Source organism: Haemaphysalis longicornis, unplaced genomic scaffold (genome assembly GCF_048455015.1).
Source record: "Haemaphysalis longicornis isolate Haplotype H1 unplaced genomic scaffold, Haemaphysalis longicornis Haplotype H1 scaffold_3, whole genome shotgun sequence".
NCBI classification, from domain to species: Eukaryota; Metazoa; Arthropoda; class Arachnida; order Ixodida; family Ixodidae; genus Haemaphysalis; species Haemaphysalis longicornis.
The window spans coordinates 175,709,050-175,733,980 of record NW_027526335.1 but is presented as its reverse complement, the minus strand read 5'-3'; the positions used below and the strand labels follow the sequence as shown (position 1 = coordinate 175,733,980).

Below are 24,931 nucleotides of genomic sequence, written 5' to 3'. Positions count from 1 at the left end.
GGAAGATACACTGCCGGCTTCGCCCCATTTCTTGCGAGGCCGGCCCTGTGCAGAAAGCGAAGAGTCGGAGGTATGCGCCAGCTTCTGTAAATATTAACCAATCTTTCAAACAAAGGCAACAGCCAGATGCTCGTTACCGACAGCAGCGAAAATGCAACACCAAAAGAAATTCCAGGCCTTCCGCGCTGTCGGCTTTGGCAGAAGGCATTACGATTCCCGGTAGTCTTATTTAGGGTAAAACCTTTTTCGCAACCGTGCCGAACTCTCGAAAGTATTGTATCATATCACTTTACGTTTTCATGGCATGAAAGCATGCCAACACGCACTATGGGCAGCAAGAACTGTAGGTTGAGCTCCAAATAACATACCGTGTGTAAGGCGCATGCTGGTGACCAGGTTCCAGGCTTCTGACCAGTTTACATGGAGGTTTGTTGAGCAAAATGAGTCACGGCTACGGTAAAGGTACAGTAATACTGCGTTTGTTCAGACCTGAAGGGATATTTCGGTACATTTCCCGCAGGCATATCTCCCCAAAATATCCAGATATGCGTTATAGGAAAACTGCACTCAAGAGGAGTAGGAGTAGGAGTAGGAGAGGGCGGAGGCGTAGAAAACTTTATTTAACAGTAAAATCGAGCTGATTAGTGGGCCGGTCCCTCAGTCAAGGACAAGAGAGTAAAAGTAATTATCTTCAATTCATAGAACGCCATCCCGAGTAGACCAGGATTTGTTCTTTTCGCATGGAAGGGTTGGAAAACAATAGAGAGCTCTGCTTGGAAATATTTACGGTTTCGATTCTCGTAATTTATCGACGTATACTATTTAGTGCGTTCGTTAGCGAGTATATCAAGCCATCAACGCAGTAATCATGTCATAATTGTTCGGGTTGAGAGTCAGTTTGTTAGCAATAACGATAACGATGGTCGCAATTGAAATTCGGAGCACAAAAGCCGCCTCCGAGTACTCTGGACAACGTTGCCTGAGGCGCAATCGCGGTGGCGTAGCACAAAGCTGTTCATTGTATATGCATGTGAATAAACAATGCAGGCTGCGGACTTGCACCTTCTTGCACGCAACAATAACGAAACCTAATTTGGGGAGAAGGAAATGTATGCCATACAGCTCGAAGGAAGTATTCACACGATCTTTGTGAGCCTCCCAAACATCCCCAAACCCACTAATAAGACGATTGTGACAGTGCAGAAAAATTATGCGTTTGGCACAAAAAAAACTCACAATTCCCCTTGCGGGAAGACCTGTGTAGATGCGACGCATAGGCGGAGCGGTGAAGGGACCGCGTTTTACAGCGCGCATAACGTTGAGGGGACTGCGTAAGCCGGTCCCAGTCGATGACGACGTTGGCGTACTTGTAAAGCGGCGTGGACTCTAGGTGTTTGAACCAAGCATGGATGTTGCTTCGCCGGAGAACGGCATACCGGTTATATGCGCAGTGCGCCCGAAGGAGAGGAAACCGCGGAAGAGAGAGTACTGCACATGCGCCGGCCCCAGCGCGTCTGCCGCGGCTATGACACAACGTGCCGCGGCTATGACGCAACACAATCCAACACAATCCACTTTAATCCAATTCAATCCAAATCCAATCCAATCCAATCCAATTCAATCCTAGCCATACGAAACCAAGCCTAGCCAAGCCAAGGCAATCCAATCGAATCCAATCCAATGCCCCTCGCGAGAGAGTGTTCGCTATCGGAGAGGAGAGTGGGTGAGCGGCGGAGAGCGCGGCTTGCGCGGCGAGAAGAATGGCGGAGGGGCGGACAACGCCGCCGCCGACGACGACGCTGGAGGGACAAAGCGAGTGAATGAGATGCTCTGCATCTAAAAACATTCATCTGATAAAAGGCAACAACAACCAAATGACAAGAAGACAGCCGCTTTATTTCCTGCTGTACTATGCGCGTGTAGGGGCACGCTGCTTCGTACGTAGCATTAGAGTGTCGTGCATTCATAAGAGCATCTCAAAAACACTGTATGGAATTCTACGCATTTTGAATACTCATCGAGGAGCTCTGAGCGCTGAACTTCGCGAATAAGCTGAGTTACACACGATATTCTGACCGATGATCTGAAGAAAGTTGTTCGCTCTCTCCTCGTGTGTTGCAGACTTGTGGGGGATACAGCCTGAAATTATTCAGATGTGTCAGAAGCTGGAAAAAATAACTGAATTACTATACATACGCTTTTTAATACACTGAAGCATCAAAGCGGGCGATTTCTTGCGCAGTCGCTGCTGCCCCTCACACGCGGAGTGTTGCAGACGACAGCGGCGCGAGTCCCTAAGCCAACGTGAGAGTCAGGGGGCGCCACTGAAACATCTCACCGCCAATAGCTGATTAAGGTGGTGTCAAGTGTTACATCCCACAATTGTTTGTGAATGAGCTCGATGTTTTTCACCCCAATAAATGTTGTTGGAAGCAAGCGATCGGGGTGTGGCGTTCATCCTTCGAACTGCATGTGTCTGCGCTGTGAATTCTTGACATGAACCAACAGGCCCAATAGGTTCTTAGCAAACTAACTCACCTTGCGTTCATTTTATTTTTAAGTCAAGTAATGGTGTCTAGAGAAGTATTGTACAATGGCAAGCACCATCTTTTATTGCCATAATTTTTGTGTAATGTCGTAGCATAAGAATCTATGGATTTCTTTATTGAGTGGGCCGTATAGGTTACGCCAACAACACCGGTCGCACGCTACTCCAACAACACTGTTCATCTCTTGAGGCTTCACTACTGTAAATGATGTTGACCGTTCCGTGCCTCGCAGCATGTAGAGTTTAAAACACACTTACATCTCAGCCGTGGGTTTCGATAAGAAATTGAGATCTTCTCCGGCTTCATCGGCCACCAGGGACGGAGGATCTAGCGTGACGACGATTGCCGCACACCCGCACCTCTGGGCACGCAAGGCATCCTGCATGGTCAGCGAGCGATCTTTGCAAATGTCCAGCTGAGCCCACAGCACGCCGTCCGGACCCGCCGCTGCTGCCACCTCTTCCAGCGGAGTGGAGCTCAGCACGCTGACCACCATGACAGTCCCAGCACGGCTGGCGGCTGCACACCACCAAGTCTAACCTCAGTGCACGGTTTGCGAAGCAAGAATGTTCGCCATCCACCTGCCAATAATATAAATGAAAAGTTCCTAGAATACGCATCGTTCTGACATTTCCTGCGTAATATTAGTTGAAGCCTTTGCAGGCTCATTAGATGCAATGAATGTAGCACACGTCGAGCAAGTATAACAATTTAAAGCATTTCAAAATTTTCAGAGGAGAGTCAGCAAGAAGGCATTTCAATGCAATAATAACCCTTCCATCAACGCAATAGTGTGCCTGTTTAGGACACGTACTATTCACATGTATAAGGTGAAGGGAGGGTCAGGAGTGGTTGCAGACCTAATACCTCTGTCCTGCAAGTGGGACTAGTACTAGCAATAGGTTCAATAGAGCATGGAACGAAGTGCGTTGCTGCCGGCCCTGGTTGGAGTCGGGCTCGTGACAGCACCTTGGAGCCCTGTGCGCCGGTTACAAGTTCAGTTATGCGGCAGGAAAATTGAGAATAATTGAAGATTGAAGAGTTAAAATTCTTTGCTAGTCGAAACATTATCACTCTTTGATGTCTCTGAGCACGTGCACTTTAAATTGAGATTTTTTGCGCTGGCAACAGAGTTTAATCAGCAAGGTTGTCTCCAAGAATTGTAAGCTAAAAGCTCAACAATCTTTCTAGTATAGCCAGAAAAAATCCCGCAAATTCTGCATGACCAATCGACAGCACAATTTTGGCCTAATGACGTTACATTTACTTACGTGACCGGTCGGGAGCAGGGCACAGTTCTGTCTCCTGTGAAGGTCAAACTGTTTGCTGGTGGCAGAACGCAACGCAGCCTCGTATCAACAAGCATCCGGGATTTCGGGCTCCGCGAACACGCAAAGAAACACAATTCCGAAACCGTCCTCGCTCTCCAAAAGAACCTGCATCAAATGACCGGACTCAACTCGCTTATTGCAAACCACCGTCATGGCATGAAGGAACGTAATATCGTAATATTAGCCGAAATGTTAGTCCCAAGCAGGATAACATTCGCAAGAACGCAGCAGGAACGCAGGATCTGCTCTTACTCATTGAAAACACGAAGAACACAAAAACAGCACCCACATTAGGCGTGCTTACAAACAAGCCATCTGGAACTTGCTCACCGCATCGAACAAACGCTTCCAGGAAACCGGGCTACACAACACCCTAAGCGAACTCTTGGAAGCCCAAATTAGTGCAACGTATACGACTAACAGCTATAATGGTAGGCACATTTTCGACTCGTTTTGTCGTCGAGCATTGAAGGATTGCCCCAACATAAGTCATCCTGACTCCAGCATGCTGCTTGTTGATTCTCCGACCGAGTGGATTGGTGAAACATCGAATTTAACCCAACATTATCTCGTTTGCTCCGACGGTTTGGCAGGTACGAGCACATGTCTGACAGGGACATTACGAGTCGTTACCGTCTGGGATGAACTCGCTTACCACCCATTCAACTATAGCTTAATGAAGGGCAGCCTGTGGTATGGCGACGCTTTCAACAAATTCGTATCGAACCCCGTTACGTATGGCTAGTGCTACGCATGGCAATATTCTGACAAGTGCTAGAAGTGCCAAGACTGGGCAGACCTAGGCCATATACCATGGGCTTGCCCGCACGCGGCTGCACTAGCTCGCAGAATGACTCAGGTACACCAATGGGAGACCCTGTTGCTGAGCTCCGGCCTAGCTGATCTGTTGCATGCAGCTGGCCAAGGGCGCTCCTGGAGCCCAAGAGCTCTTTACCGACGCCTAGGGTTGCCATCTCGTCGTTAAGTAGTTATTTATTTTGTACTCTCTCTCTCTCTCTCTCTTTTCACCCAGTTCAGGGAATTCCGCTCCTATGGGTCATTGTGTTGCAAGACGTGCGGGGAATCGTTCGTAAAGAAAAAGCCGGGCTCCAAAACGGTCAGTAGCTTACTGGCTGGGAAGTTAAGTGGAAACCGCACTCACGTTCCAGAAAAGCCCGTGAACAAGAAACACCCTATTCTGCTGGTATTAGCGAGCAGCACCCCTCGACGACATGTATTTTTTTGGTAAGTAGTGAAAAAGCAACTGCAAAATAAATAGATTTTATTACAGCAGTGCGTTCAGGGTGCATAAAATTCGCATTGCAGGTTCGTGCACTTTTCTTCATGAGTCAAAAAAGGCCTATTTAGGCGTCAGAATAGGCGTCGTTAGTACTGAAGAGCCGTCAAAAGTGTTGTATTTTACTAAAACAAACCACACGCGATCCTGGTAGTGGAGTTCTCACTTTTCCGAAGCGCGAAATTTAAAGAATCTGTGCTGTGCATCGGCTCATTGGTGTATACACGACAGCTCCCATAGCTATCCAATATTTCTAGCCATGGTCCTAAACTTCGGCGGTATTGGGTGCTTCTGCTTGTACGTAAAATTAGGAATTTCTGCAGAAATTCAGAGAATTGTCAACTAATGCGTAGCATTCTTATGCCGCTTGTCTTCAGTGTGAGTGTTTTACTGCGACATTTTGTGAGTTATTGAAAATTCTGTTCGACCAATTATCTTCCTTTAGACTAACATAACAATTACAGGTGGAACTTCCACGAAATCTGCGCTGTTGTGGAAGCGCAGGGCGTTACACGGTTCGCTGTTGCCCGCATTCTTTTTTATATTTCTCTTACTTTTTAGTTCTCACAGTTTTGTTTGACCAATTCTCAGTTTACGCTATTGACCAATTGTTTGACCAATTCTCAGTTTACGCTATTATAACAATTACATGTGGACCCGTCGCGAAAGCGGTGTTATTGGGGAAGTGTAGGGACTTACACGTTTCGCCATTTTCCGCAATTTGTTTTGTATTTTTAGTTTTTTCAACATTTCTTACGACCAATTGTCTTCTATCACGCTATTGTAACGATGTAAGGTGGAACTTCTGTGATATCTGCGTTTTTGTGGAAATGCAGGTTGCTGTGGCTGTGGTGGTACTCGGCAAATAATACAATGTATTAATACACTGTCGGAACCACGAACCACCAGAAACGCTGCCACCCTGCGATTTTCTCTAATGCCAAGGAAAATAATCCTTTGACATCATTACTCTTGAAAAAATTCACACGCACACATCGTGTTTTTGCAAAACCTGTTTCTATTGGCAACTGGTTTTTGCTGCGTTAAGATTTCAAGCAGACGGGGATTGCGGTACCGAAGCTGTATGTGATCATGCCAGTTTCGGCCAACAGTGCACAAATTTTCAGACGCAATGGCTGCTAAAACGGTCCAGCTCTCATTCGGAAACTTGCAATGTACTCCTCCGTTTTGTGGAGTACTAAATTATAAAGATTCTGAAATAGAGCTGAACAGTTCTGTTGAAAGTGTTGGCGCATCCTCGTCGTGTGGTAGCAGATTTTGCACTTCGGTATTGTCACGTAGAATAGAACACAATGGCAAAGAAAGGACTTTGGGGCGAACTTGTGCCCTAACCACACGAGAGAAACGAGAAATGGACCCTTGCGTCTCGTTCGATCTCCGAGAACCACTGGCTGCGTTCGTGGCGTGATCTCTTGCGTGATCTCACCCTGCAGTACACGTGCGCTCGCGTCTCCGTTGGGGAACACTGACAAGCTCGCACGCCGGTTAGTGCTCGTGCAACGCAGCCCACTTTGCGACAGCTACGAAAGCATGCTGTATTACTCCCCTCCTCAAAGAGGCATAGTCTCGATGCCTTTCAAATCATAGACCAAGCATGCAATAGCATGAAGACCCGACGTGAGGGAGCACGTGACAGAAGTCAAACAAAAACGCTACGCTAACGAAACGGAAAAATATAAAAGGTCAGTCTTAGAACTTACACACAAATCCCTTATCATACGCGCAAAACAGAGTCAGGGTCACATTAAGTCTTAGTTTGTCTTTACTAAAACAACAACAGAAACGAAGAACTGTTTAGGACTAATGACGGAGCCGTATTACCGCGCAAAGTACGGCTTCACCCGTACCACATGAACTATATCAGCTCGTGGGTGGCGTCGGGTCTGCACAGTCCCATCTGGGATGACCTCGCAGTTCACGTCGGTGAGTCGCCGTAGCACTCTTTACGGTCCGAAGTAGCAGTGGAGTAACTTTTCCGACACGCCCGGGCGGCGGATCGGAGTCCACACCCAAACATGATCTCCCGGGTTTCGACGTAAGTTGTAACGTGCTGCATCGGTCGTCTGCTGTCTTTGAATGTGAAATCGAGCTAGCTGGCGGGCTTCTGCAGCGTGCTGGCTGAAACGCTTGGCTTCTGGAATTTCTTCGTCGTCGATTTCACAAGGCAACCTCGCGTCCAGCATCGTTCGAGCCTCACGGCCATAGACGAGACGGAAAGGGGTGAACCGGGTTTTCTCTTGCATAGCTGTATTATAGGCGAATGTGATGTACGGTAGTACTTCATGCCATGCCTTGTACTGGACATCTACGTACATGGAGAGCATGACAGCTATTGTTTTGTTCAGTCTTTCAGTTAACCCGCTGGTCTGTGGGTGGTAAGCAGTTGTCTTGCGATGTGAGGTGCCGCTCAGTCTGGGAGTGTCTTGCATGAGTTGCGCCGTAAAGGCTGTTCCCCTGTCCGTGATGCCCACAGATGGGGCGCCGTGTCATGGCACAATTTCATGTAGAAATAAAGTCGCAACCTCGGAGGTTGTGCCTCTAGGTAGCGCTTTCGTCTCCGCGTAACGTGTCAGGTAATCGGTTGCCACCACAATTCACCTATTGCCCGACGACGACAGAGGGATAGGTCCTAGGAGGTCTAAGCCGACTTGTTGGAATGGTATCGTTGGGGGTGTTATCGGTTGCAGAAATCCCGCTGGCTTGAACGGTGGCGTCTTGCGGCGCTGACACTCCCGACATGTTCGGACGTAGCATTTCACGCTAGAAACTAGTTAAGGCCAGTAATAACTCTGGTGAACTCTAGCGAGGGTTCGTGCAAATCCCAAGTGGCCAGACGTGGGTTCATCATGGCACGCAAAAAGAATTTCGTCCCGAACTTCTAGTGGCACGACGAGAAGTTACAGCTTCCCCCTAGCCTCCGTGTTCTTCTTGTATACACCGCTCCGAAGACAGTACGAAGGTAACCCTCGCGCCAGGCTGCGTGGTATAATAGAACTTCGTCCCTCCAAATGGTCGATAATCACTCTAAGGTATGGATCAGCTCGTTGCCTTGTCGCCATATCTGATGAAGTTATGGCACCGAGGAAGGTAGGGTTCTCTTCAGCTTTTTCACCGATTATTTCACCGACTTTTTCACCGAGGCTGTCAGCGTCGTTGTGTTTCCGGCCTGACTTGTGAACAATTCGTAGGTCGAATTCCTGTAGCCGCAGACCCCAACGCGCAAGACGGCCCGATGGGTTCCTTAGCTGTGTTAACCAACAGAGGGAGTGAGGATCATTCATCATTATAAACTGTCTGCCATGCAGATAAGGGCGGAATTTGGTAATGGCCCACACTACCGCCAGGTGCTCCTTTTTGTTCGTCCAGTAATTCGACTCGGAACGTGAAAGGGTGCGGCTGGCGTAGGCGGTCACTCTTTCGGTACCTTCTTGCCGCTGGACAAGCACGGCCCCTAGTCCGATGTTGCTGGCGTCCGTATGGAGCTCTGTTTCCGCATCCTCGTCAAAATGCGCGAGCACAGGAGGTGACTGCAAATGCTGGCGCAACTCTTCGAAGGCTTTCTTTTGATTTTCGTGCCAGACAAACTGGACGTCTTTCTTGGTCAGCCACGTTAGGGGCTCAGAAATCCTGGAAAAGCATTCAATGAATCGACGCCATCACAAAATGTACAGTAAAAGGGCCCTTGTGTCTCGTTCGATCTCCGAGAACCACTGCCTGAGTTCGTGGCGTGATCTGTTGCGTGATCTCCCCCGCTCAGTGCAGTGCGCTCGCGCCTCCGTTGGCGAACACAGACAACCTCGCACTCCCGGCGCCGAGTTTGCGCGGCCGGTTGCAGCCGGTTCTTGCGCACGGAACACGACCCACTTTATGACAGCTCCGAAAGTATGCGGCAATATTGTCGCACACTTGCCTCTTGCAACACCTATTTCTCCATCGGGATGCACAACTTTCAGCGCCGCTGCCGGTGATATTCCTACCGGCATCGACACCATCTTTCCCAGCAGCCTTAATCCCGTCGTCCGATCGGAAACGCCTGCCAGTACTCGGGGCAGGAAGCACCATCTGCACAGATTTTGTAGAACCAGGCGCCATGACTTCCAGAATCTTGTTCGCTTACATGTGCGCCACAAATGAGATTTTTACCAAAGCATTTAGGTGTTCACGAATGTTAAAAATATGTTAACTGCCGCCTGGAAAGATTCAAAATCGCATGTACGCACAGCTCATACGAAAGCAAAAAGAAAACGTCGTGAGGTCAATGACGAGGAATGAGTTACATAAATGTAGCTCCGATACATCTGTTTATTCCACCATACAATCGATATGACAATAGCAATGAAATGTGCGCAGAGTCATTCCAAAGCGGATTGAACAGGGTCGATACGTCTCCAGTTTACTTTAGTGTCGCTCTCTGTATTGTTAGCAGCAATGAGGTCTTTTCAATTTTACTGCTGCGTGGTGACATCATGGCTTTAGACACGATAATGAAATCAACGATGGAGCCATATCACTTCTTGAGCCTGTGACAACGACGTTTTAAATCATATAATTTAGTAATCTGAGAAAGTCTTAGTTTTAACGTAACGATGGGTTTCATGCACCCAACATTGATCGATTATCCCATTCTAACGCACAAAAAACCTTCCACACCATCGATTGCGGCACCATACACTTTCTGGTACGCCTTACGTTCTAGCGCGAGTCTTTGTAAAAGAAGAGTCCCGGTGTTTTAGTACCCTGACTACAGGAGACGACGACAGGAGACGCCGACACCCCCTGCCCCTAAAGTGCTTCACCCATAAAACTAAGCTGGGTCACTACGAGTGCGGTTAGCATGCCAAAGTGTTAAGCTAGGTTCCTTGGGTACTTCATATTATGACGAGAGAGTACGTACAGCTATTGCCGGCAGTTATGCTAGGCTAAGTCCGCCTCACCTAACAACACCTACATACGGTACGTGCAGGCACCTCTCACGGCGCTTGGTACGAGCCAGTCGCTTAAATCCTTCCCTAACGTTAATTTTTACTGGTACATTTTCACACTCACCGAGGGAAATGTTTTCATGAGGGGAGCGTTGTGGCCCTGATGCTAACGCTCTCATGTTTCACGGAAGTGTTCCAAAGGCGTACCTGGTACATGCGACATGCCTGGACATTTGTTCTTTTCACGTGCGTGTGTTTCAAGAAGGTTCAAAGATCTTTAACGTTACAACCACTCCCAACAAGGAATTAAGGAAGTTAATTTTGAAAAAGAAAAACAGATTAGATGGCGGTTGACTTTGTGAAGCAACCGTTGGAAGTGGCGTATCCCGTTGTCCGTTACTGGCTGACGAAAAAACGCAATACCTAATAGGCGTTGTAAAATATGGTGCGGGAAGTGCTGCATTCTTTAAGCCCTAGCCTGTACCACAAAACGAGACGCAGGTTGTGGAATATTTGCTCAACGGATACTGTCGTCCGGTTTTTCCTTGTATCGGCTGCGCAATTTTCCTAATTGATCTGTGAAATTAGGATGGTTTGTTTCTCGCTAGTCTACGCTGTTGTATATTTTGTTTTTGTGTTCCGGCCCGTCTTCTTTATTACGCCTCCGGATATCTATCACGAGGTACTGTGGTTTTTCTTGTGCAATGGACAATAGTATCTCTAGAACATACATTCAATGCCCTGCCAAAACACCTGGAACTGTAAATTTGAAAGTTGTGTCGCACATGACGGTTCAGGTGGTGATCGGTTCTGACCCGTACTACACGCCGAACCACGAGCAGCATTTTCTGAGAGACCGCGCGACTCCCATCGACACTATACCCTGGGCGAATTCGGGGGATAATATATCGGCAGTGGAAACCTCTCCGAACCAGGCTGGGGGATACAAAACCACTTGAGGCGAAGAGTGAGCATAGCGTCGGCGGTCGACCGACCTTCTATTCCCGAAGCAGGCAGGAGGCGGAACAAAGCTGGCTCTGACAAGCGCGCACTCAGAGCATTCCGGCTGTTGCGGCAGTGCTATGGCTGAGAGATAACCATGCGGTTTCATCTAGAGATGTGGGTCCTTATTTCAGGAACGCACCACTGTGGCCTCATATCAGTTCTGCTGACGTCACGAACGCGGCATGATGGCTGAACACGTCATAACTTCAGTTTAGACAATCATCTTCACATGTCTAATACACTGCGAAAACACTGCTTTCGGGTAATGTTACCTACTAAATGGACCAGATGAGAAATCCGGAGCAAGGCCTCGTACCTGTCGAAGGCTTGTCGGCTCTCAAACACGGTCAGGTTCTGTCCATGCCCTGCTTGTGTGTAAGCAGCAGCTTCTGGAGTCATTTCGGTCAGGCCATGTCGCTTGATGTATTCTAAACTCACCACACCCGATACGGCATTTCCGTTGTCATTCGAAGACATCGCTTGGTTTCCCTCTGTGCTCTTTGAAAAAGAAACACATAAGAACAATGTTTACATTCAGTATAGAACACACGCAGACACAGCACAGGTATCTCAGGCATACTGATCACGCAAACAGTTCGTGTAACGTTTTTCATCTCCAAAGTCGTCGTGTCCAGTGTTTGTTAGACGGAGAAGCGTAGCGCAGATTCTTTTTATAGACTCCTACGGGGTATTTGCGACAAAAATGATGAGCCTTACCCAAGAATAATTATTAAAGCATTGATTATTTTAGGTATAGACTTAACGAATGTAGCCATGGCCATATCATTGGCACGCATCTGTATCCTGGCCACTGATTCTCTAAATAAAATAGTATACGCGTAGTTTTGTCCAGACATAGTTTTAAATTTATGCCTGGATTACTAACCTAGTGCTATGTTCTCACCGTCTTAAGCCAGTTGTATTTCGTTATCTTGTGGCCATTATCGGACTTATGGAAACAAATCGCCGGGCTAACGGATTGTTGCTTTTTGAAACAGTAAACATTCTTTTTTAAACAGTAAACATTGTTTGTCGTTTGCGTGGCCATTGGGGTTCTGTCTTGGTAGTTTAAAAAGGCCAGACAAGCAACAAAAACAAGCGTTATTATAAACTTTGTAGCGCATACGCCAGAAGCAAAACTTTACAATTGATAGTATAAATTATACAGCATAAACACAAGCAATAAGGAAACCTGGTAACCTTCGGCTACCAAGGGATCTGAACGGGGTTTCTAAGGCACAGCCATATACTGAAATTTCGCCATCTTCCTTGCCGTTCAACCTGAAGTACGGCTAATGATGCTTAGCTTGCCTAAACCGCTCCTGCAAAACAAAGAAATGGCTGCGGATTAGCTAGGCTAACCATGGTGGTGGGAAGCGAAAGTTCGCTTAGCATGGTTAAGTTCTTGGTTTCACTTAAATCCGCCGAGATTTATCTGCAATTATTATACTATTCGCCCAAGCCTTCATTTGTCTACAGTTGTGGTCCCACTTCCGGTGTTTCCTGAGCGGAACGGCTAGCACTTCCTAAGTCTCCGACGCTGGCTTCGCGTGCTTGACATCCCTTTAGTAAAAGCGGTTTGCCCAGCAATACCCGAGAGATTGTTAGACGCCGCTTTCTGCCGACGGCTCAAAGCGTCCAGCTAAGGCGTAATGTTGAGAGAAGACGGTCATGAACCGCTCTCATTCATTGCGCAGCTCGTAAGTGCGTGGCGAGTCACGTGGCCAGTCGGCGAACACGCTGCGCAAAGTTCATGCGCCAAGCCTGCACAGGCGGCGGCGCCAAGGCTGGATGTGCAGAGTCATATAGATACTTAGTAAACATACTAGAGAGGAAGCTGCGCTTGATAATTTATGTTGGGGTTGGGGGTTAACGTTCTTAAGGGAAAACCACAGCTGATGGCTTGGAATGTCTGTCGGATTCTTAAGCGTCTTTTTGGGTTTGATTTCAGCACTATTCAGTGCTATGTCTACGAGGTAGCCGCTCCGTCCGGGATGGCCGAAGCTCGCTTGCTCAGAAACTCTAATTCACTCCATTAGTTCATGCTAAGACAGCTGTGCTTCATTACGAGCAAGTGGGAAGATTAGTGCCGGCGAGCGACCATCAATACATATTTGCATATCTACTTGCCCCCAATGTGGACACGTTAGTATATGGGAAGGATAGTGTGCTTCCCGTCTTTTATTTTGCAGTAGTAGCACGCACCCGGACACCATGGCTGAGCGGGTAGTTTGCCGATGGTCTGTCCTAGAAAACGATCGAGAACTCCACAAATGCAAGGAAGGTGTTCGTTTTCGAAGGTACGGGAAAAATGTTTTTGAGGTTTTCAAACATTTCATTTTTTGAAATCTTTACAAAAAAAGGCCTTTGTTGAGTTTCTCGCAGAATTGTACATTACTGTAACTACCCTTCGTGTGTAGAATAGTAGCCTAAAGTTCTGGCAGAGTCTCAGTAAAAAGGACACACTTTATTTTTATTTCCTTAGCTTTAAAACTGTGTTTTGTATGACAATTATTTATTACACCAGATTTCCGCATAGACCGGTTGGCCTACTGAAAAACTCTGATAAGGTCTTTGCACAAACCGCGCCGGGTGATACCTGGGATTCCAATGTGTCAAAATGGTTACTTGAAAATGGTTACTTGAAAATCACGAAAAAGGGACGGTTCTAGTTAGGCAGTACACGCATTCATTATGCAGAAGGAGTTGAATCGCATAGTGTTGTATCAAAAACCACGTATCAGAACATACTTGGATGGTTTCTAAGTGCGTTTACTAGGTGCACGAAAAATCGTGCCATGTGTTCGTTCCTCGTTGGGATTTGGTTCTTTGAAGATTTCACGGTCGATTGGTCGCACTTTCTTTGGATTGGACAGAGCTTTCACTCTTCTTCCAACTTCCTTTAGTAAGGAATTGTAACGTTTTTTTATAAAAGCGTTCCCGAGTATATCGCCCAGTGTATCCCACCAGTTTCATATCGCTAAAAAATTACCGATAAAGGAAACAGTAAGTGATTGTGCCCTATAGTTGACACTTTATTTTTATGGTAAACAAGGGTTGCGTATTCATGACCACAACAAAAGAGTACACTATATTTCGGTATCAGTCATGTATGAATAAAAAAAAAAAACTTTCGACAAATGGCTGCACATGCGGGGTACAGGTCAGAATCCACTTCCATTAAAAGGAATACGTCCGAGAGTTCAGAATTCGAGAGTTAAAATCTCTAGCGCACCTATGAAAGAGAACATTGTTTCAAAAGTTTTCAATGCCGGTTGCTTCGCTGCAGTCATGGCGGAAGCAATAGATGTCGCTGGCATTGAACACCGTATAGAATGTGCCCGTTACATGGAAAAAGCAAACAGGTCAACTAAGTGTTTTGTCGTTTGTTTCCATGCATGAATGAAGCGACCGGGCTCTCACAGAGCAAGCTATGTAATTTTAGTGTGCATCAGCGCAGACATGAACAATCTTCGCAGGCAGTTGTCCATGGCGCCTAATCGATGGCCGGAAAAGCAAATGGTCTGTGAGCCGTTGTTCGCGATAGCACCAGACTCCTCTGTACACGCATTGTAGCACTCGCTTTTTAAATCTATTGCCTTCCGCTGCCTTAACTCTCACGGATGTGAGGTATAGAGGGAAATAGGTAAGTAAACTGCCAATTTATTTCGAAAATCACGGAATCCAAAAATTGCGGGCCATCTCCTTTAACATGAAACCGTGGGAGGGGCGAAGCGTGCAGTGTATAAGCGTATTCTTCGCGCCTTGGCGTGTTTGCCAACGTAGATGAAACCCTGCGAGGGTAGAGCCGAAATTTACTAACAGTGTCTCCGTAACTAACATTTTCTCAGATGTTCATACTACGGCGATACACTACGATTTAAATCGGTTTTGCGCACTCACACAATCTAGCGGACCACTCATACCTGACAGCACGCCAGTTACGGGTGCCAATATCATTCCTCATATAATAGTCGCCACCATTCACTAGTCAGTGCGTCTTAATTTCGCGAACATTCAACGAAAGTACGATGGATAATGCAGAATTATACTCAGGGATCACCACCGCAAAAAGTCGCCTTGTCGTAAGGCGAGCGCCCGTAAGCATTCATTCGCTACATATATCATCCGCCAGCAGCGCGGAGGCGGGCTTAGAATATATTCCGCGTCCGCGACTAAACGCTTCTTCGAAACATCGTCATATGGCACAGGGTGCCTGCAGAATAAAGAACAAACTGAAATCAGAGGGCATTATCAGATACCAGTCTTCCAACGACACCTTTCACCGCTTGTGAACTGCCTACCCTGTATATTTCCATAAATGCGTCCGCCGAGCGATCAGTTGTTCGTTGAAGTCGAAAACAAAAGAAAAGTGAACGAGAAATTTGTGTGATCACTAAAAAGTTCATTGCTTGATTTCGCACCGGATTGGTACGCAGCGTCCCCGTCCCCTCCCACCGCCCATGTCTACCAATAACAGTGCATTTCAGTTCTAGTTGGTCTGGAGAACCCTACCTGGCTTAAGTTTCGACGAACGTCTTTAGCATATCAGAAGCTGCACTATAGGTTTTTCGATTCCCGTTAGAGCTATCCGGTTTTATTCCTGACTTGCGCCGCGTTTATTTTTACGCATTTTTATTAACTGTCCTTGTTTCGTGCTATCAGGCGTGAGTGATGACATATTTTTCGAAGCACAGCCTAGTAATATTCTCGCATGGCTTATATTCTTGTAAAAGACATAGTTACTGTCCGGGATCGGGTAGTCACATCCGCGAAACACATTTTTCTGCGACGTATATATTCGAAACGAAGCCGCAGTGCTTGTCCGCGCTGCAAAACAAAACCGACCTCTCGCTGTGCCAGTATCAGGTCTAAACGACGCTACAGCAGAATTCACTTGCTGCTGACGTATTCGGAGATGACAGTGGTGAAATACTGCTGCGCCGCCGACGCCCGAAGAGCGGCGAGGAAGGGCGCAGAACCTCGTCATCGCGTAGCTCTTGTTGGCGTTCAAGTAATCCACGTAGGTGCAGCTGCTTGGTAGGTGACCTAAACCTACCCTTTGGTTATATACGTCACCATAACAAGTTTCATTCACGGAAACTTTCTTTCCTTTCTTTCTTTCTTTCTTTCTTTCTTCCTTTCTTTCTCTCTTTCAAAATTCCTTATCTGTTTCTATGACCTACCACATTCTGCCCTTTGCTTTCTGAGGTTTTCTTGAGCGCCAACCCTAATTTATGTTATATGTATATATATATATATATATATATATATATATATATATATATATATATATATATATATATATATATATACATATATAGCGAATCAGAAAATGGGAAATGAGGGGCTCGGTAAATAAGACAGAAAATAAGGGTTGCCAGTCAAGAAAACCTCGGAAAGCAAAGGGGAGGTTGTGGTGGGTCATACAAACAGATGAAGAATTTTGTTAGTCAGAAAGAAAGTGGTGAAAAAATGACCGCCGGGTGGGAACCGAACCCACGACCTCCAGAATACCGGTCTGGTGCGATAACCACTCCGCTACCGGCGGGGCTGTTTCCCCACCACTTTCTCAGGTATTTATATTAAGGTATTTTTTGTTTCCTGCACTTGGGAGTGGTAGCCAGCGCCACTCGGACTACTCGGGGTGAAGGGACCTTCTTTTTAACTCCCGGGCCGTGACTCAAGTGTCTACGCACGATATATATATATATATATATATATATATATATATATTGTAGCGAAGAACATGACCACCAGAAGATGGACACTTTCCGAGTGATCATGTCCTAACATAGGATAGCAGTTTGTGGACAGTGTTCCCAGAAGGTTGTGTGCCACGCAGTGCTTTCGGGAGAGGACGAAGTGTGTGCTCGCCCAGCTCGAATTTCTTGGAGTTACCTTTTACAATGGCCGAGTTATGCATCGCAATCCCCCGGGGACGGCCTCATTCTGCGACCGGTCATGACGGTGTCACGTGGCAGCACCTCCGAAACCTCACGTCTGAGGCCTTGGAACATCTTTTATGTCAGATCAATGACCCCTGGGAGCATGGGCAAGTGCCAGAACACCTTAAACTAACACTTATTTTTCCTATCCCCAAGCCCAACAAGCCTTCTAGTGAAATCAAGAACCTCAGGCCGATCTTCCTCGCTCCCATTATTTGCACATTGATTGAGCGACTTATCAACAATCGGCTCACACATTGTTTAGAATATGTCCAACCGTATTTTCACCCAGCCCAAACAGGCTTCCGGCCCAATGTTTGCACGCATCATAGCCTCTGGCTTCTGCGCAGGGTAATTAACCGCCTCCACTGCCATCGCGGCAATCCTGAACTCATCATGGCGGACGATCTGCGACAGGCGTTCGACAACGTTAGCCACGCGGTCATTCTAGAGGAACTGGCTCGTGCCTACCCCAGTGCCCGCACGCGAAATTGGATTAGAGCATTTCTCCAAAGCCGGCCTGTATGCCTTCACGGTTCGCACCCTGGATGGGAACCCACGACTTACTACCTCGACCGCGGTGTTTCCCAAGGGTGAATTTTAGGCCCTCTACTTTTCAACCTGGCCATGACCAGAGTAGCTCGACAACTTGAAATTGACTCATGCGCCCGCTTCACCACATACGCCGATGATATCACGGTATGGACGGAGGCGGCCGACTTTGATTCTTTAGAGGGCCAAGTTGTTGAGCTACAGGCCGCGGCTAATAGCCTTGAGCTCACTCTGGCTCAGCTAGGTCTACAACACGAACCTGAGAAAGCCAAGTTTCTGGCAGTGTACGGTTGTACGCCACCTGACCCGCCCCAAGAAATTGCAGTCAACATATTCAACGCGATGTATCTCCTTCAACTGAGCCCATTACACGCCTAGGCCTTCCAGTTAGAACAAAAAGAGTCCTGGCATTTGGCTGAAAAGATTAAAACAGAAGTGGAATGACATACTGCACTCTATCCTTCGATTTTTTAATAAATATGGTGGAGCATAGCCGAAAGCCATCTTCAATATGGCCAGGGCTGTCACTGTGAGCACCCTAACGTACGGTGCAACGGCTGACGACCTCAACAAGACCAACATCAAAACCATTCAGGTGCTACATCGGGCGATCCTCAGGATAGTCACTGGCTTACCAAAGCATACACCCATCGGTAAACTGGAGAAAGCTGTACCTCTTCGTACTATTGAAGCCATCATTCAGGAGGCCAAAGCCCAGGCGGACTCCAAAAGACCCTTTACACATGAGGGACACGCCTTAGCAGCGTGGGAAGCCAGAACACTACCAGCACTTCCCGATTACCTAGTCCCCATTGCACCCTATCGGGTACCAGCACTTGATACTTCTACGCATAGCAATCCTATAGAGCGTAGTCATACATTAATATGATGTATGACTATCAAATAACTGGGCACTGGGGGATTTGAATATTACTGTTGTGCTGTTCTAGACGTAGAAGTAAACAGCAGGGTGCCAATACACCTATTTTTAGGCGTGGCGATAGCTGGAAAAGCCAGGCAGCAGGGGAACTCGAACGATGAGTCTCAGCAGGAATGGCTCACTTACTCAGGCGCACGAGTGCGGGACGCTCGTGCGTGAACGTCGTCTTCTTCAGTCCAAAAGACTGCATACCACCCATGCCTCGTGCCCTCGACAGAGGATTGCACCATGCTGGCATCCATCCGCTGTGGTAAATGCCCACAAAGGAGATTATCATGTGATCTACGCGACATTACATATCAGAGGTGTTTTTCGGGAGCTAAACCTGGTAATTATTAAGAGGCGTTGTGAAAGGAAATACTTTAAAAGGACGTAGCGCCAGGGGTAGTTTACTAATATATATATATATATATATATATATATATATATATATATATATATATATATATATATATATATATTAGTAAAAAGGGGCGCAATAAAAACATAACAAGTTTACTTCGAAAACATAACTTTACATCGACGTTTCGGACGGGGACCGTCCTTTATCAAGAGTAGTATTTTACAGAATGGAAGCGGTTTATATACAGTTCAAGCACTTGAGGTTCCGGGGCGGTGACATACGTTTAAGATTGGAAGCGAGGAGGAAGAGAGAAAAGCGCATTGAAACATGAGAGAAAAAGCCAGCAATAAAGAAGCACAAACTTGAAAAGCATAAATATGTGAGAGAGGGGGATGGAAAGGCAGAGGTGGGGACGGGCAAACTAAAAAGAACCTAGAGGACACGGCAAACAGAAGCTTAGGAGCGATGGGAGACACGTAATTGCGTGGTCGACAGGGATGACCCACAGGGGCGGCGAGTTGTACCTGCCCGTGGCCATCGCAGGCGAACAATAGAGAGTTTTAGCAGTACGTTCGTTACGTTCGTTACGTTGCTACCGTTGCTACCGGGTTTACCGGGACCCGACTGCGCATGCGCGCGTACGTACCGGGTTCTTTCCGTAGAGTGAGACGGAAAACGTGTTTTAGCACTCCGTAGCGTCGTACCGTTCGTTCCGTGTGACGGCTGATTAGCCGAGTAGTTGCAAAAATCCACACGCTAAAAATACGTAAATAAACAACGCAGTTTCTCCTAAAGCATTGCAAATCTAAAATAAATCTTACACAAAGTAAACAATCGTTGTTCCAATCAATGTAAGACAATTTGCGGTTACATTTATAATTTAGCAGACTGCTAGCGACGTGTTGCGGGGGCCTGTTACCTGCACTAGACTGCACGCTGCGTCGTGCGTGGGTCAGTGCGGTCTCAGTGGCTGTCCGTTCGATTTCTGTGCCTTCTGTTTTCAATTAGCCAAGACGTCCGCGTTGCTCGCAAGCTAACTGTGTTTTTGTTCGCCAACCATCTTCTGTTTTGCCTTTCCTGCTTTCGTGGAAAAGGGGCTCCCTCAACCGCAGCCATGCCTTACAGTGTGCTGCAAGACCCGCTGCTGCTCGATGCTCTCACGTGGCGCGAAATCGAGGACATTTATTTCCTCGCCTCGGAGCTCGAGCAGCCCGAGCCGCCATGCTACACTTCGCAGTACGGCCTGCTGGACATTGCGAGTATACGGCGGATGAAGTTCGTCGAACTCTTCCGCTTTGGCCGGGACGAAATCGACGAGCTTCGCACTTTGCTGAGAGTGCCGGATGAAGTCGTGAGCGCCCAACGCGTGACGGTGACCGGCATGGAGGCTCTCTGCATGACTCTGCGGCGCCTCGCGTACCCGAATAGGCTGTGCGAACTTGAAATGCAGTTCGGGCGCCACGGCACAGTTATATCAAGTGTCGTGAACAAGGTGCTCGCGCACATAGAATACTACTTCGCTCACTTACTGTCTGACATGACAAGTCATCAGTGGATGAATCCGTCGCGACTGCAAGAGTTTGCCGAGGTGAGAATTCATTGCGTTTGTGCACGGAGCGGACTTCTAATTAGCGGTCGTCTGTTTCAGGCCGTCCATGCGAGGGGTGCCCCACTCAGGAGTTGCTGGGGTTTTATTGACGGAATGGCGCGCCGTGTTTGCCGACTCACAGTGGACCAGCAAGAATACTTCTCGGGCCACAAACGCTGCCATGTGGTAAAGTACCAAGCCGTCATGTGCGCCAACGGAATCATCTGCCAGCTAGATGGGCCGTACAAAGGAAGGCGCCATGATGCTGGTGAGATAATTGCGACTATTACTCGGCTTAACGTTTTCATGCAATGCATATGTGGAAGGGGCCTGGAGTGTGTTGTGGAGAGGTTGTAATATTGAATAGACCACCTATTGTGCTGTGCTAGCAAACAAAAGTGAAGTGGAAAGAAATAAAAAGCATTCCCGGTAGTATGGCAGCAGTATCCAGTTGCATAAAATATAAACGTCCCACATGAAGGGGGAGTGACCGCTTAAGGAACAACATAAAGAGTGAGAGGAACAGGTTCGATGCGTCCCTCTCCGCGAAAAAAGATTCTGCTTCTGTTCTTGCTCGGCGCCCCCACGATAACCTTCAAATCATGCTCGACTGTAGTTGTGGCACATTCGTATAACATGGCGCTGATGCATGGGGATGTGTGCATTCTTCCTGAAGCAATAGCCACCTTGTTATTTTTATGTGCTCGTAATGTCACGAAGTACTCTCAGAGGAGTGCATTATTGCACTGCTGTTGAGTGTTGGCCTTGTTTTACAGTTCCTAAGTTCCGTTCTATCTCTAGTTTTGTCGAACAGACATGGTTTCTGTAAGGTTGCAGTTTCTGTAAGATTGCAAACACGGAATGCTGATTCGAACCTTGAGGGTGGCCAAGGAATCAAGGAAGTAGTGTCAAAAAAAGCTCAGCTTCGCAAAAAACCGAATTGTAGTTTTGCTCATGTGGAGGCAATACACGATGGACACAAAGCAGTGCTTGTCATGCAGCAGATTTTATTGAACTGCACTAGTCAGTGAAAGGTAATGTCGGTAGTCAAATAAACATGTCAAGTATTCACAGTTCACGAAGTCGAGGGTTTGACGGAAACCCGTCTGGTCGGGAAGCATGTTGGAGTAGAAGCGGAGACACCGACCAAAAGAAACTTAAAAACTTTAAAACAACAACAAGACGTTTCGGCTTCGTTACTGAAGCCTTGTTTCAGTAACGCTTCAGTAATGAAGCCGAAACGTCTTGTTGTTGTTTTTAAGTTTCTTTTGGTCGGTGTCTCCGCTTCTACTCCATTCACAGTTCACTGAACAAAATCCACTGACATGCTTTGTCATGTTATTATACTTTGTACCATCACAAAAACAACAGACGACAAAATATAACGCTTAAATTCAGACCACATGTGTATCCACGTGAGGCTTTTCGTGCAGCTTCGCCGTTACACGGGCACGACCGCCTTGATCAACATGCGGTGGGTTCCTCTAACTGAATGAATAATTTTTTTCCAGGAGCATCGACAAAACAAAATCCGCTGACATGCTTTGTCATGTTATTATACTTTGTACCATCACAAAAACAACAGACGACAAAATATAACGCTTAAATTCAGACCACATGTGTATCCACGTGAGGCTTTTCGTGCAGCTTCGCCGTTACACGGGCACGACCGCCTTGATCAACATGCGGTGGGTTCCTCTAACTGAATGAATAATTTTGTTCCAGGAACATCGACAAGGTTTGTCTTCAGAGCGTAACCCAGGCAGACGAAGCAACACATAACACAGGGCAGGATGTGTTTCTTCTCCCACATTTACCAGCACTATCATATAAAGCAGGGTCGTTATGAAGAGGTTCTCAGTGGATTGCGGCAACACAAGTGGGATTGCCATTTCTCTTTCAGAAAAGTCTTCAAGGAAGCGTCTGTGTATGGAAAAGTACAACTCAGAACTCCGAGTCACTGAAATTTTTCCCAAGCTTTCAGCGGTTTAAGTTATTGAGGGTTCACAGTAACTGCAGAGTATGCACACAAAAAAAGATGTGATTGTTTGCTTCTGAGAAAGCAAATTGCTAAAACAGGGTTAGCCAATTTAAATATTCCTGCTTCAAGGAAAAGTTTTGCGAAGTCTAGTGCAATTTTCAAACAAACTACTGTGCTGAAAATTTGTTTCCGTTCCTTCAGGTATCCTGAAGGAGTCCAGGCTGTACGAGAACCTTGAGAAGGTGGCGCAGGGCCAGAGGCTGGTCATCTATGGGGACCCGGCCTATCCGCTGAAGCCGCTTCTTATGAAGCCTTATGGAGGAGCATCCCTGCAGCCCCATGAAGCCCGCTTCAACCGCCGCATGAGCACCGTGCGGCAGGCAGTGGAGTGGGGCTTCGGGAAGGTGGCTGGCGAGTTTGCTTTTGTGGACTTTCACGAGAATCAAAAGTTCTCGCTACAGCACGTGGGACGGATGTACAAAGTCGCCACCCTTCTCTCTAACTGCCACACCTGCTTATATGGCAGCCAAGTCACAGAGTTTTTTGGAGTGAGTGCTCCAGCACTTCATGAGTACTTGGTGCCATTCACGTCATGTACTTAATGACTAGTTGTGGGCATATTGTCAGGATGTCCGTTACTTTTTGATTTTGATTGTAGGGTTTAACGCGCCGACGCAACGCAGGCGATGAGGTGTGCCGTAGTGGAGGGCTCCGGATTAATTTTGACCACCTGGGGATCTTTAACGTGCGCCGAAATCTCGTACACACGGGCGTTTTTGCTTTTCGCCTCCATCAGAAAAGCAGCCGCCGCGGCCGGGAATCGAACCCGCAACCTCGTGCTCAGCAGTGCAACGCCTTAGCCACTGAGCCACCGCGACGGGTGAGAGTGTTGAGTAGACTGTTTCATTATGTGGTTGGTAGAAGGGAAGATAAGTGAAGTCTTGTAAAATTTGCATGTTACAATGCCAGACTTGCATTGTTTTTGTGGTTAGATAGGTAGGGTGCCCTATAATTTCTGCATCTGGTAAGCAGTGCTTGTAGGATACAACAGTTATCTGCTTCTTTCAGTCCATGACCGCGAGAGCACATTTGTTGAATGCAGTGGGTGTAAGCTGGGCACTTGTTGAAGTTTAAGGACAAACAGCCCCAGAGGTAATATGGTGGCGGCACATTCCCAGCATGTGGAGGGTTTACAAGGGGCATGATGACAAAATACAGTCGAACCTCGTTAGAACGAAGTAGTGTTGGGACAGCAAATTAGTTCGTTATAACCGATATTTGTTATAACAGTAGGGGTAAAAACAGGCTGTAACAAATAAACAATGTGGCTCGCACAAAAATACTTGATATAAAAATGCACGTTTTAGGCTTCCAACTCACTGTAACAAGGTAATCCTTACCTTTGTCCTTGTTGCATTTCAAGCTGAATGAGCCGGAACATGAGTACGTGAAAGTACAACAAAACAAGGTTCACTTGGCAAAACAGGCCTGCGTCTTTATTTGTTTGATGAAGGATGTGATCATTTGGTGGGTATTCACAGCACTGAGCAGTATGGAGTTTGTCCCAGTGTCCACGAACAAAAAGGCCTTTATACTTCCGCAGTTTCAGATGCCGAAGGGTTTTTACAAGTAGCTTCTCAGCCTCCTGGTCAAATATTTGTTATATCCGATATCGCGCGCTGCTCATGGTTTCAGTTTCGTTATAAAAGAATAAGTGCCATTGAAATAAAGTGTGACCAACCAAAGATTGTAGTCAGTTCGCTATAGCCGATAATTCGCTATATCGGTGTTCGTTATAATGAGGTTACTGTACAGGTTTATTTTATTCAAAAGATTAGGTGTTTACAGGTTGTCAGTACATAAGCCATGTGAAACGTGAGGGCTTGACGTCATGTTCATGAGGTGTCAAAAGAGCACGTCTATGGCAGTGTTGTAGAAAGCTAGGAAATTAGCATCGAGAATGGTCTGCTTAATGTTGGCAATGATGAAAAGCCACTGGGCGATGCAACGTAGGTGCAAATTGACTGAGTGATCGCAAATTGTAGCTGTCGATTGGTGAGTTGTTGATGTGATTGATGGGGAAGATGACCATTACCTGGAACTAATGCAACAAGAAATGCATTATATTTTGGGGTGTGTAGTATCGTTGCTGATGGCTGCAATCAAAGCTGCAAGCTATCCAACAACAACCTTTATTGATGATGTGTGCATGTATATATACAGATCACAGCGTCATCTATCATAGCACAATGTAATCACAATGCACCGTATTCCCCTCCTCATTTCAGGTGTATTTCAGTCCATTTAGTACTGTTGTCGAACAGCTGTGAGAGTTATGTACAAGTTTCAAACAAAGTCCCCTAAACTTTGCACTCAACGATACAACAAAATGATTTTCAAAAGGTTAGTAAGCACAGAAGAAAAGTCTGGCTATTCAATAGTCCCGATATCTGT

General features: G+C 46.8%; 2 protein-coding genes across 2 annotated transcripts in view; one reads left to right on the top strand and one right to left on the bottom strand.

Annotated features, from left to right (window-relative positions):
- LOC144175551 (2-Hydroxyacid oxidase 1-like) overlaps positions 1–11,524 on the bottom strand; it is a 30,239-nt gene extending 18,715 nt beyond the window's left edge. The window contains exons 1-3 of the mRNA XM_077704622.1: positions 11,442–11,524; positions 9,109–9,260; positions 2,807–3,068 (exon numbers count right to left, since the gene is read on the bottom strand). Coding sequence (XP_077560748.1) covers positions 2,807–3,068; positions 9,109–9,260; positions 11,442–11,524 — 497 coding nt within the window. The remainder of the gene's footprint in view (positions 1–2,806; positions 3,069–9,108; positions 9,261–11,441) is intronic.
- Positions 11,525–19,540: 8,016 nt separating this feature from the next.
- LOC144173570 (uncharacterized) lies at positions 19,541–23,079 on the top strand. Its single transcript, XM_077701939.1, has 3 exons — positions 19,541–20,496; positions 20,557–20,764; positions 22,679–23,079. Exons 1-3 carry the CDS (start codon positions 20,023–20,025, stop codon positions 23,077–23,079), a joined length of 1,083 nt encoding a protein of 360 aa, XP_077558065.1. The 5' UTR covers positions 19,541–20,022.
- Positions 23,080–24,931: the final 1,852 nt, after the last annotated feature.

Bases quoted from the DNA above. Each gene is read 5' to 3' on its own strand.
- LOC144173570 (XM_077701939.1), top strand. From the start codon at position 20,023: ATGCCTTACAGTGTGCTGCAAGACCCGCTGCTGCTCGATGCTCTCACG. The intron at 20,497-20,556 runs GTGAGAATTCAT...CGTCTGTTTCAG, and splicing joins GACTGCAAGAGTTTGCCGAG to GCCGTCCATGCGAGGGGTGC. The intron at 20,765-22,678 runs GTGAGATAATTG...CCGTTCCTTCAG, and splicing joins AGGAAGGCGCCATGATGCTG to GTATCCTGAAGGAGTCCAGG.